At 34.5% G+C, this 12,751-nt stretch overlaps 1 protein-coding gene across 6 annotated transcripts in view; it reads left to right on the plus strand.

Annotated features, from left to right (window-relative positions):
- The first annotated feature begins 8,277 nt into the window (after positions 1-8,277).
- The window catches only part of LOC149802157 (uncharacterized), a 54,774-nt gene continuing 50,300 nt past the window's right edge, over positions 8,278-12,751 (plus strand). For 2 of the 6 annotated variants that reach the window (XM_089956563.1, XM_089956569.1), the window contains exons 1-2: positions 8,328-8,390; positions 9,930-10,007. In XM_089956563.1, coding sequence (XP_089812689.1) covers positions 9,957-10,007 — 51 coding nt within the window. In that variant the 5' untranslated portion in view covers positions 8,328-8,390; positions 9,930-9,956. Of the gene's footprint in view, positions 8,553-8,577; positions 9,419-9,929; positions 10,008-12,751 lie in introns of those variants that run through there. The other 4 variants (XM_089956568.1, XM_089956564.1, XM_089956567.1 and 1 more) reach the window with 4 other exon arrangements.

Consider the following 12,751-nt stretch of genomic DNA (forward strand, 5'->3'; position numbering starts at 1 on the left):
GTGGCAAGGATGGGGTTGGGGGTGGGGCTGTACATGGTAAGTGTCAAACAGTCTAGTCATGGGCAGAGTTTCATGAAATCTCTCCCTAGTTGCCACAAATTTATGATCCTGACGAGCAAATATTAACAGAAAGATGAACTACATCATCCATATTATCTAATTCAAGATGGTCGCAAATAAATGCATCAGTCATATTATAATAAAACACGACACGACAAGTATTTTTGACTTTTCCAGATTTTGAGAAATGACATAAAACATGGAGTGCAACATACTTTCTGTATCATATGCATACATTATTCCTAATATCTTCAATGTATGAAACATTGTCGGATGTATATCATTATTATGGATATTCTGTTTCATCTCTTTAAATATGGATTATTGTTTCAAGACTTGGCAAGAATTACATGTATATTAGGATGTGACTGAATTTTGTGGCTAAGATAAATGAACATCGCAGAAATTCAGAATGTACAATGTTACAGTGTTGGGTAATACTATGTTTAATGGTTTTAAGTTACAGTCAAGATATCACAGGAAAGTGACAGTGAGATGACCGTGACCTCTTGATGGTGATACAAGACACGCCATCCAAAATATTTTATTATCATTACTTGACTAAATTCTTAACTACAACCCAACCATAAAAAAACCATGTATCTTTCAAACTGGATAATAAACGTGTGTCATCTGACACGACCTTAGGTCGTGATACATTTAATATATTTTTCATGACCTCACCATCCTATGGGACACAAAATTAGATAATGTTGATATATGATCTAAGCCTTGCTGAAAATATGTTATGATTTAAGCACAAGTTCGATTAAATTACCCTCAATGACTCAATTAATTTGGAGTTACAGGTCCAATATAAAAAGTGAGTAAAAATCACACATGACTTTAATCGTGCTGATAGGACCATGGTATTGATATATATAATAATTACATGCCACATCCTTAACAACGATTTTACTGGGGAAAACAATTAATTCCATGATCTTTAAGAAATGCCTCTGGGGGACAGTTTTGACACAATAGTGGTACTGACCTGCAAATTCCAGTGGCAATTTTCCAAGTGGTGACCTAAAAGCAAGTTCCCTTCTGCAGGGTATGTTAACTGGAAATGTGTCTGATTTCTTCTCATGTCCTTCAACCAAAACATGGTTTGAAGATGTGTATGTAAATCTTATCCAAGGCACGACCCAGGATCGAGACCCCAAATTTAGGTCCATGAACCACGGTCTGCATTGGGTATGTCAAGTTCTGTTTCATGTCCTTCAAATGCATTTATTGTTATTAGCTGGGGATCTCAAAAGCTTCCAAGCTGTGGGGAAGCATACCCATAGGAACCATCCCAAGAGAAGACCTGAGAGTGTAACCCAAAAGCCCAATTCATATGGTATGGTTTTCTTGAAGATGACACGAATCAACTTTACGATTTTTACCTGCAATACTTCAAATAACCCCTGTGAAAAAAATCATGAACTGTTCATGAATTAGTACCTGAACAGAAAATGGCCACTTCTTGAATCTTCAGTTCATGAACTATTCATGAACAAATCTAAGAACTGTTCATGAATTGTTCTTGGACTAGTTCATGAACAGAACATGAATCTGTAGTTCGTGAACTCTGTTCTTTACAGTTCAAGGAAGTAAATTTCGTGAAATTCAATAACATCACCACTTTTTGTGAATTAGAAGCTCAGACTGAAGACACTGATTATGAAAAGATACTCAGCAAAGCTTTTGATAAAACATTTAATAGTTTTCCTATGAAAATAACTTTCCCTTTGACTACTATTTTTGGTGTGAGTCCTTGTGCAAATCAGTGCATACAATTTTAGATTAAATGTTGCATTGCAGACTAGTTTTCTAGAAACAGAAACAAATGTCAAAATACAATTATGCCAATCCTGTTTAAAACTGAAGCACATGTTTATTAATCATTGACAAAGGTGAAATTGAAGCACATGTTTATTAATCATTGACAAAGGTGAAATTTATTAAGACAGGCATATAAAAATGTACTATCATTTGACAATAATATTGGGCACAATTAGGGTGACCGATGTAAAAAAAAAGAAAAAGATCCGTAGTTAACTTCTCCTTAGGATTTTTTTGCAAGTTTTCAAGTATCTTATAAAACAAGTCCTTGTCCATTGTGGTACACTGAAGAACTAGCAATTCCAGCTTGGTCAGTTTTTGCACATCAAGTGGTGATCTTACAGTGCCGACACATTTAATAGTTTTTTCCCTGTTCTTGAAGAATTCTTCAGCTCATCATTTGTGAAGATCTTAAGATAAAAAACTTTAAAAACGTCTTCATCACATTTCATGTGTTGCACACTTTTTTGTATGTTGTATATGGTATCTTCCTGCTGAGCAGAAACACTGCTGCATTCTCCCTCTGCTGAAGGCTGCTTGACTTCTTGAACACTTGACTGCTGTTTTACTTCTCTGTTTACTGTCTTACTTTCCATCGTAAATATTTGTTATCTTCCTTGAGAGCCTTAACATCTTCCAGCTTTCTAACGTGTCTTTCCCTGTACAAAATTAGATACAAGATAAACAACAATGATACTATTTTGTTAATGTCTTAATATTTACTAGATGTCATCACGTGTAAACAGTTAAATGTTACAGATTTCACAAAGCTTAATATTCATAATGCAAAATACAGATTTCTAATACAGCTAGAGCCTATTAAACTCCCCGTTTCAGCCGAATCTGGGTAACAACTAGCTTATTCTAATAAAAATCTGATATGATTATAATAATACATCAGGAGTACCTATGTGAGATAGGAAAATCTCACCAGAGAGGTCAGGATTTAATGAGGGACGTTATAAAGTGGCTCTGCATACACCATTAAGTATGTACAGTTTACATTTTTTTCAGTCATCCGACTCACTGTGTGCTCATATAAGATAGGATTTTCTCTCACAAATCAAATAGGGTTGCCTGCCTAATGGAGAATTAAATGACATTTTGCCAATTAGTTTTTTGTGCATAACGACAAAGTTTAGGAACTTTAAAAGAGGAACAGGACAAACTCATGTTGAATTAGTAAGTGAAAAATAACAAATTCTTAATAGGTGTTGCTCAGCTAAGAAGGCTAATCGCGACTGCGATAAAACCTTAGAAAACACATATTAACTGAAAAGTTCACAAATTGCGTCTTCAATGAAGTTAAGTCCTACCTTGATGATCAAGAGATCGAATCTTTAGAAAATGTTGTTTGTACAGCTGACGATTATTTCTTAGCTGATAAAGTTAATTTTGTCAGTAAGTTTTCCAATCATAAGTTTGTTGCAAACAAGCCATTTCAGGCTCAGACAAGCAATTCCAAATCTAATTCTGGCACAAATTTAAGGATTCAAGGTTCTGATAAGACTGATCAGAGATCCTTATCTCTTCCTACATGCACCTATTGCAGGAAGAAAGGGTGTGCTGACTGCTTCAGATTCAAAAATAAGCAACAGAATTGAGATGAAGCTATTCCAAATCAACACGACTAACCCAAAACAAGTATGGACCCAAACTAAGAAATAATGGGAAAACACTTTCGCAACTGAGCACAACAGCTTAGTTCTGTTCAATTATGATGGATGATATCTCACGTAAAAGACGGGGAATATTGTTGGTCCCAGGAGAGGAAAAAAGCTAACATGTAATTAGGTTGGGTATTATATTTTTTTATTTGAAAGAAAAAATAGCTCCATACCGTACTGCACAGTGGAAAAAAAGCAGTCTGCAACCAAGAAGGTTCATGACCTGAAAAGGCTAGAGAAGAGGGAGAGAGGGAATGAAAAGATATATGGCAACACCGACCTAGCACCAAAAATGATTTGGAAAAGACCGCAAGCATCAAGTGATGCACTCACGTGCTGGCAATCTAAGTCCATCAGTCACTGGATTATATGACGAAATTTCTTCTATCAATATAATGGAATTGAATTTTGCATACAGTTTGTAACTATTTCGAAGAAAAAGTGAATCATTTAAATCTCTTATTCAATTTAATTTGTGTATGTAATCAATTAAATGGTTATATTTTACAGATGGGAGCTCATGTTGAATTATTCTTTATCTCTGCACAGATCTCTGTTATTCTATCCATTAATTTAATTAGACTGTTTACTCCATTAGGCCAATAACACCATAGTTGATCATCTCCTAGAGAATTTTAACCAAAGTACCGAAGGAGTGGTGACATCGCTCACATCATCACAACACCTCTTGACAGTCCCCAAGGTGGCTGCTTATTTCACCTACTGGGTTGCACCGGCCCTGATTGGGCTACGAAATTTATACAAGCCTCCCAGAAATATCTGAACAGACGAACTCTAGATCTGCTGAGTGCTATATGGAATTCGGGAGAAATTCCAGCAAACTGGAAACACGCAATAGTAATCCCGATCCCGAAACCAGGAAAGGATCTGGCAGATGCAAATTCATACAGACTCGTGTCACTTACCAACAATAAAACTTCTAAAACAATACTTCAACAGTGTTTATAATTAGTTTTGAAATCTCCCCTAAATTCCTTGGCCGCTATTTGATGAGCACTTTTAACGAAGCAGACACATAGCTGAGCTAGTAAGAAGATGTGACAGAACATGAACATCCTGAGGGACTTTAAGTGAACTGCTATGCATATCTATATTACGTTTATTATTTTCATAACAATAGTTTTTGTAAGAGATATTAAATTAATGACATTTTCATACTAATATTATATAATCATAGTTTGCGATTAAAGATGAGTCATGTATCAAGTGCGCTGATTCATGCATAAAGCTCCAAGGCTGAGTCGTACTGTTGGTGCAGGTCAACATCAAGTGATCCGACTAGGACACAAGTTCTAGTGAAAGGCCAAGATGACTTAATTTATGATTAGACGGTGTCAGATCTGTTTACTGATACATGAAGGGTGATTTTGAAATACCAAGATGATTCATGGAAACCTCGTACTGCATTCTCTCTAAGGCATTTTGGAATTATATATAATTATTTTGCAGGATTAGAGATTCTTAGTAATACTGTCAGTCTTGAACTGATAAGATTGATTTGTTTATTTAATTTAATCATGCTTTGGAATTATAGTGCTCTAACATTCGCTGAAAGACAATTTAGATTTATAGCTATATAGCAATTAGTTTGAATCATAGTGATTTCTTCTGTACTGTTGAAACATAACTACACTACTCTCACTCAGAATACATTTGGAACTCATTCCGATCACTCAAAACATTTGGAATTGATGGAACAATTAGGATTTTAGGAATTCATTCACCATACTGTAAGTTATTTTAAAAATTTTCACTTTGTATTTTAGGGAAATAAATTATATTTTCAAGCATAAAAAACTTACTGGTTGTTCTTTTTCTTGATACTTGTTTTAAGAACGAAGAGTGGTAACAGGAACGGATGGGGTGGGTGGTGCAAGACATTTTTCACATTATATCGGACAATAATTCGTTTGAAAATAGACCAACATAAATTAAGAAAGTAGATTGAATAATATACCAAACTACTGTCTGCACCGGGGCATTTAGAAGTACCTCTGGGGAGGCACTGCAAATAATAGCAGGGAAACCACCCCGTAGGCTACGACAAGTGTAACTACTCCTGAGGTATGCGGCCAGGATCTCAGTCTATGACACATTGCACCCTAACAGGACTATCATTGAGAGATTGTACCAAGCCCTTTAGACAAAAACTGGTCCAAAATCTACCAGGGGTAAATTATTCCATGAGCGTCGAAGTGAACTCAAAGTTAACAATATCCAGGCAGAATATATTAAATACCCTGACCCTGTTCCATAGACCTGCAGAACCCCTAAAATAAACTTTACTGCCCTAGAATACAGGTAAAACAATACCAACCACTATAAATTGGGGGGGGGGGGGGACTCTCTTAGAGATAGAAAGTAAATACCTGGCATATACAGCCTTCTATAGACGTCTCTAAGTCTCAAAACCCGGGGCGCACCACAATAGCTGTGGTGATCCCGGTGGTGAGCACCGCGTTGTGGGCGAGACTGATAACTGCTCCGTTTATGCAGTAAAAATTTGGGCTATAAATCTGATTCAAGTAACTCGTCTTGCTCAGAAAATATGTTGAAAGAAGTAAATACAGAACTTAGAATTCTAGAACACAACAACTGTACACGCTATCAGCAAATGCCCAAACTACGTAGTACAGAGAAACGTATTCCAAAATAAAAAGAAACTCAAGCCCCAATAACTTTTTCCAGAATTACCTAAACCAGGAACTAAAAATGTCAAGAGATATAGAGCAATACCCTGGGGTACCTTTCTGAGATAGTAAGAAAGGAACAAATATAATCCCCTGCCACAAATCAACAAACAGGTACAATTTACCAAGAAAAATACAACAATAATGTCAGTAAAAATAAATATATCTATAAAAAAATTAATCACCTGTCTGCGTGCCTGTGTGTACGCTAAAAATTTAAATTGAACGACCGTCAGCGCTTACATAGGGGCTAAATGGTCATGGTGTGTATCGGCGAGGATGTGGGTTGGAGCTGGGAAAGACCGCAAAGTGGCCTAGTGGGGCAAAACCCGTAGTTCCGTCCTATTACATTCCATAATCACACCTACGGTCGCAAAGGTTACTACCAGGATGCCTGAAGCCCATATAAACTTACTTTGTAAATTAATGTGTCACTGCCCGTTTTTGACCAGATCATTTTCCCTCGTTCCTGATGCTATTAAACTAACGAACTAACACTGACCTCATGTGATACATATCACCTAACAGACTTGATTTTATAAATATTTACAAAATAAACAAAGATACCTTACAACTGGTATGTGAGCATGGTCGGGTCCCTTCGTTCTATCGGAGGAAACAGGACATCTGCTGACTAATCGTCCAACATTTTTGGTCCATGTGCAAATGCTTCTCGTTAGGAACTTTAAATATACATGTTAACTTTATCATTCCACATACGCATATTTTGCTTTAGACCGTGGGAACATGCTTTACGCTCTCTGTACAGTTATTGGATAGCTAAATACTTTTATGCTACTGCGCATGCGCTTATATGCAGTGACTAAACATTTAACCAACCATCTTGAAGCAAGTTATTTGTTTACCGTAACATCAAACATATAAGTCACCAATAGAAGAAAGCGATGTGTTATTAAAAAAAACAAAAACACATGTGTGCATTCACACTTTAAGAAATTCACACGTATATGTCTTCTCGGTAACTAATGTGGAAATTAAATGCGAAGCTGTAAGAAGCAATACAATCGGACAGAGAAAAAAAAAAATACAATTTAGGATTTTACTTTAATGAATCGAGCGTTAGTGATGTTATACACTAATTAGTTGATTATCCATTTTTTTCCCCTCCAAAGTTTGTGAAAGTGAAGTAGTTTTCACCATACCATTTAATCAATGAACTTTAATGATATACTGAGATATGAGAAAAAGCAAGAGTGATTTGAACATACACAAGGTTTTCACCCCACATAAAAAATTATAATATAAAAAAGAACAGCACAGCCTCACAGCTGATAGATGTTGTTGTTGTTGTGGGGTTTAGCGCCATTTTTCAGCACATGATAGGCTATGCATGGCGGCCAGTATTAATGGTGGAGGAAGAACCCGGGAAGAACCACTGACCCACGAGAAGCTACTGGCAAGCTTTCTCACATACCCACATTGGTGCAGATGTAACTAACTCGGCTAATTATCAAATTGGTTCACTGTCATTTAAGTTCTCGTTTCATTTTTTTTTTAAAATTAAAATTACTACAAGTGTCCGATATTAAACGACATCATGTCAGGTTTCACCAGTAACCGACCGCTCAGATACCCAACATATAAAATCCCATGGGGTGAAATGTCACGTTATCTACTGACAAACAGTTGATAAACGTGACAAATATTTTTAAGCGTAACCTCCATTACTACAATTTTTTTTTTACTTTTGTATGACATGTATACGTAAATATAACTTGTGAATGGCTTAGATGGCCGAATATCCCGGACACCTCTATTATAGTTTAACCTTTTTTTTTAACAGATAACTTTTTTTTTAGTTCGTTCTATAGTTCGTTCCACATAGAATCGAGAATTTTTCTTGTCTCATAACTCTGTAAGATTTTAGGTTCGCGTCATTAAATGTAGTTTAAAAGAAATAATTCGTTTTAAATATTTCGTGCTAAATGAATTAGATACTTTCAGCTACATATAATGACGCTGACCTAAAGAATAGTTGCAAATAGGAAAAAGGTCGCAGTGCTCTGTGGAACGAACTATAAGCTGGGTGAATAACAGACCCGGATGTAAGTTAACGGAGTATAAAATTTCCCGTTGTCGGTAACTTTTCAACTATTTGACGAGACAAGGGAATATTTATTGCTGAATAATCGTAATATCGATGCTTAAGCCAATTTCGTTTTCTCGCTGCATACGAGTTACCTAACATTAATATATTTTACTCACGATTATCAAGATGTGGGTGAATTGATAACTTAGCAACTGTCAGTTTGTTTTACTTTCGGTTTGTATTATATCATGTAGACATATTTTCAGAAGTATTTGGACTTGATATTTTCTTTTTGTATGTCTGTCTCCATTGTGTTCATTCCTAAATGTAGAAAGTTTATAATTTGTTTATTATACCTCTTATTTTTCACGAGTAATATTTGATACTTTAACTTAAAATAGGGGTGGGGTTATTTTTTTAAAATGATAATAGTTGGATATGCAAGATGTTCGACGACCGTTTACATATAGTCGGGTTTAGACCTTAAAGAAAAATTATTTTATCTTGTCTTACTGTGTTCTTTAAAGAAACATGTTTCATTAAAAACAGTAATGGCAGAAACAACTTGCTGTTCTATTACTTTCCTAGGGTTGTATGTGCTGTATAAAGAGAAAGAAAAAAAATGAAACTCGTGCATTTTTCATGCATATCTGATTCTGGACAAGTAGAACGTTTCATTTGCAACTTTTGTTTTTAGTACATTCAGTTAAATTATGAAACCATATAGCATATTGGGTAATTAGTTTGCCTCCTACATTGTCTCCAACTGTGGGGGCATCATTGATTTGGCAAAATGACTGTCTGTTCTTCCATCCTTTCATACATCTGTTTAGTTTTAAAAAGATTTCCAAAAGCCACTCAGTTCAGACAAGTACAGTTTGTAGGCATATCTGTATTCATGTCTTTATGACCCTATAACATTTTCAAGCCATTATAGCAATTTTTTAATTTTTCACATTATTTAACTTTTAGAACATATACTTTTTTAATAAACACCTTGTCATATCAGTTTTGCCCATCACCCCTGCCAAGGGTATATGCTGCCTACAAAAGATCCCCAGAGGCTTCTGTCTTGTGCCATCCCCTCGAGCTGACACTAGGTGTGACTCTTCTTATATATATATATATATATATATATATATATATATATATATATATATATATATATATATGACTTTAGTAATCAAATGAAACTTGGCATGCACATTTGTATATATGCATATGTATGTATGTGTATATGTATATGTATGTATATATGTGTGTATGTGTGTATATATATTTGTATATATATTTACATTAACCTGATTACACAACTAAAATTTGGCATGCATATATGTATGTATGTGTGTATGTATGTATGTATGTATGTATGTATGTATGTTTGTATGTTTGTATGTATGTATCACCTGATTAAACATATGAAATTTGGCATGCATATTTGTATGTATATGTATATGACCCAATTTTATTTTCATGCCATTACAGTTATTTATGAAACTTTATTTAACCGTATGAACTTTCTGGACTTAAGACATTTTGGTTTTTGTATTGGTAGCATAATGCCACATAAGTGTTCTACAAATAACAATATAGTTTATATATGGCATTAACAGGTCATTCTAAGTCTATTATAGAACAATGGAATCTCAAGATCAGTCAGCAGAAACTAAATTGCCTGAGGACAATCTGGTAAGTTTTAATAATTCTAAAATTTGTATTACAGCGGTTTTTGTTGAGACCAACATGGAAGCAGTAGCTTGCCATGGTGATTACTTTACTGTCTGTGTGTACTCATCTGCATCCACCACTATATATTTGTCTTCACCCTAGATTAAGTTAAGCATTCAGGTTAATTGGATTGAGGCCAACATTCAAGTTTTTGAGATTGAGGTCAATATCAAAGTTTTTGAGATTGAGGTCGACATTCAAGTTTTTTAGATTTAAGTCAACATTCAAGTTCTTGAAATTGAGGTCAACATTTGAGTTCTTGAGATTGAGGTCGACATTCAAGTTCTTGAGGTTTAAGTCAACATTCAAGTTCTTGAGATTGAGGTTGACAATCAAGTTTTTTAGACTGAGGTCAACATTTAAGTTCTTGAGACTGAGGTCAACATTCAAGTTCTTGAGATTGAGGTCAGCATTCAGGTTCTTGAGACTGAGGTCAACATTTGAGTTCTTGAGATTGAGGTCAACATTCAAGTTCTTGAGATTGAGGTCGACATTCAAGTTCTTGAGATTAAGGTCAACTTTCAAGTTTTTGAGATTGAGGTAGGCATATAAGTTCTTGAGATTGAGGTCAACTTTCAAGTTTTTGAGATTGAGGTCAACAATCAAGTTCTTGAGATTGAGGTCAACTTTCAAGTTCTTGAGATTGAGGTCGACAATCAAGTTTTTTAGATTTAAGTCAACATTCAAGTTCTTGAGATTGAGGTCAACAATCAAGTTTTTTAGATTTAAGTCAACATTCAGGTTCTTGAGATTGAGGTCAACATTCAAGTTCTTGAGACTGAGGTCAACAATCAAGTTTTTTAGATTTAAGTCAACATTCAAGTTCTTGGGATTGAGGTCAACATTCAAGTTCTTGAGACTGAGGTCGACAATCAAGTTTTTTAGATTTAAGTCAACATTCAGGTTCTTGAGATTTAAGTAAACATTCAAGTTTTTGAGATTTAAGTCAACATTCAAGATTTTTAGATTGACATCAATAATAATGTTTTTGTGATTAAGTCAGAATCATTGTTTTTGAGATTGAGGTCAACATTCAAGTTTTCAAGGTTAAGTTCAGTAATAACGTTTTTGCGATTAAGTCAGTCTCAATGTTTTTGAGATTGAGGTCAGCATTCAAGTTTTTGAGATTGAGGTCAGCATTCAAGTTTTTTAGATTTAAGTCAACATTCAAGTTCTTGAGATTGAGGTCAACATTAAAGTTCTTGAGATTGAGGTCAACAATCAAGTTTTTTAGATTTAAGTCAACATTCAGGTTCTTGAGATTTAAGTAAACATTCAAGTTTTTGAGATTTAAGTCAACAATCAAGTTTTTTAGATTTAAGTCAACATTCAAGTTCTTGAGATTGAGGTCAACTTTCAAGTTTTGAGATTGAGGTCAACATTCAAGTTCTTGAGATTGAGGTCAGCATTCAAGTTCTTGAGATTGAGGTCAACATTCAAGTTCTTGAGATTGAGGTTGACAATCAAGTTTTTTAGATTGAGGTCAACATTCAAGTTCTTGAGATTGAGGTCAGCTTTCAAGTTTTTTAGATTGAGGTCAACATTCAAGTTCTTGAGATTGAGGTCAACAATCAAGTTTTTTAGATTTAAGTCAACATTCAAGTTCTTGAGACTGAGGTCGACAATCAAGTTTTTTAGATTTAAGTCAACATTCAGGTTCTTGAGATTTAAGTAAACATTCAAGTTTTTGAGATTTAAGTTAACATTCAAGATTTTTAGATTGACATCAATAATAATGTTTTTGTGATTAAGTCAGAATCATTGTTTTTGAGATTGAGGTCAACATTCAAGTTTTCAAGGTTAAGTCAGAATCATTGTTCTTGAGATTGAGGTCAGCATTCAGGTTCTTGAGATTGAGGTCGACAATCAAGTTCTTGAGATTGAGGTCAACTTTCAAGTTTTTTAGATTGAGGTCAACATTCAGGTTTTTGAGATTGAGGTTAAGGTCAGTAATAACGTTTTTGCAATTAAGTCAGTCTCAATATTTTTGAGATTGAGGTCAGCATTCAAGTTTTTGAGATTGAGGTCAGCATTCAAGTTTTTGAGATTGAAGTCAGCATTCAAGTTTTTTAGATTTAAGTCAACATTCAAGTTCTTGAGATTGAGGTCAACATTAAAGTTCTTGAGATTGAGGTCAACAATCAAGTTTTTTAGATTTAAGTCAACATTCAAGTTCTTGAGATTTAAGTCAACATTCAAGATTTTGAGATTTAAGTCAACATTCAAGTTCTTGAGATTTAAGTAAACATTCAAGTTTTTGAGATTTAAGTCAACATTCAAGATTTTTAGATTGACATCAATAATAACGTTTTTGTGATTAAGTCAGAATCATTGTTTTTGAGATTGAGGTCAACATTCAAGTTTTAAAGGTTAAGGTCAATATTAACGTTTTGGTGATTAACTCAGTCTCAATGTTTTTGAGATTGAGGTCAGCATTCAAGTTTTTGAGATTGAAGTCAGCATTCAAGTTTTCAAGGTTAGGTCAGAAATAACGTTTTTGCAATTAAGTCAGTATCAGTGTTTTTGAGATTGAGGTCAGTATTCAACTTTTTGAGATTGAGGTCAACATTCAAGTTTTCAAGGTTAGGTCAGAAATAACGTTTTTGCAGTTAAGTCAGTCTCAATGTTTCTGAGATTGAGGTCAGCATTCAAGTTTTTGAGATTGAGGTCAACATTCAAGTTTTTTAGATTTAAGTCAACATTCA

The sequence above is a fragment of the Sinohyriopsis cumingii genome, chromosome 4, assembly GCF_028554795.1.
Source record: "Sinohyriopsis cumingii isolate HCF-2022 chromosome 4, ASM2855479v2, whole genome shotgun sequence".
Lineage (NCBI taxonomy): Eukaryota > Metazoa > Mollusca > Bivalvia > Unionida > Unionidae > Sinohyriopsis > Sinohyriopsis cumingii.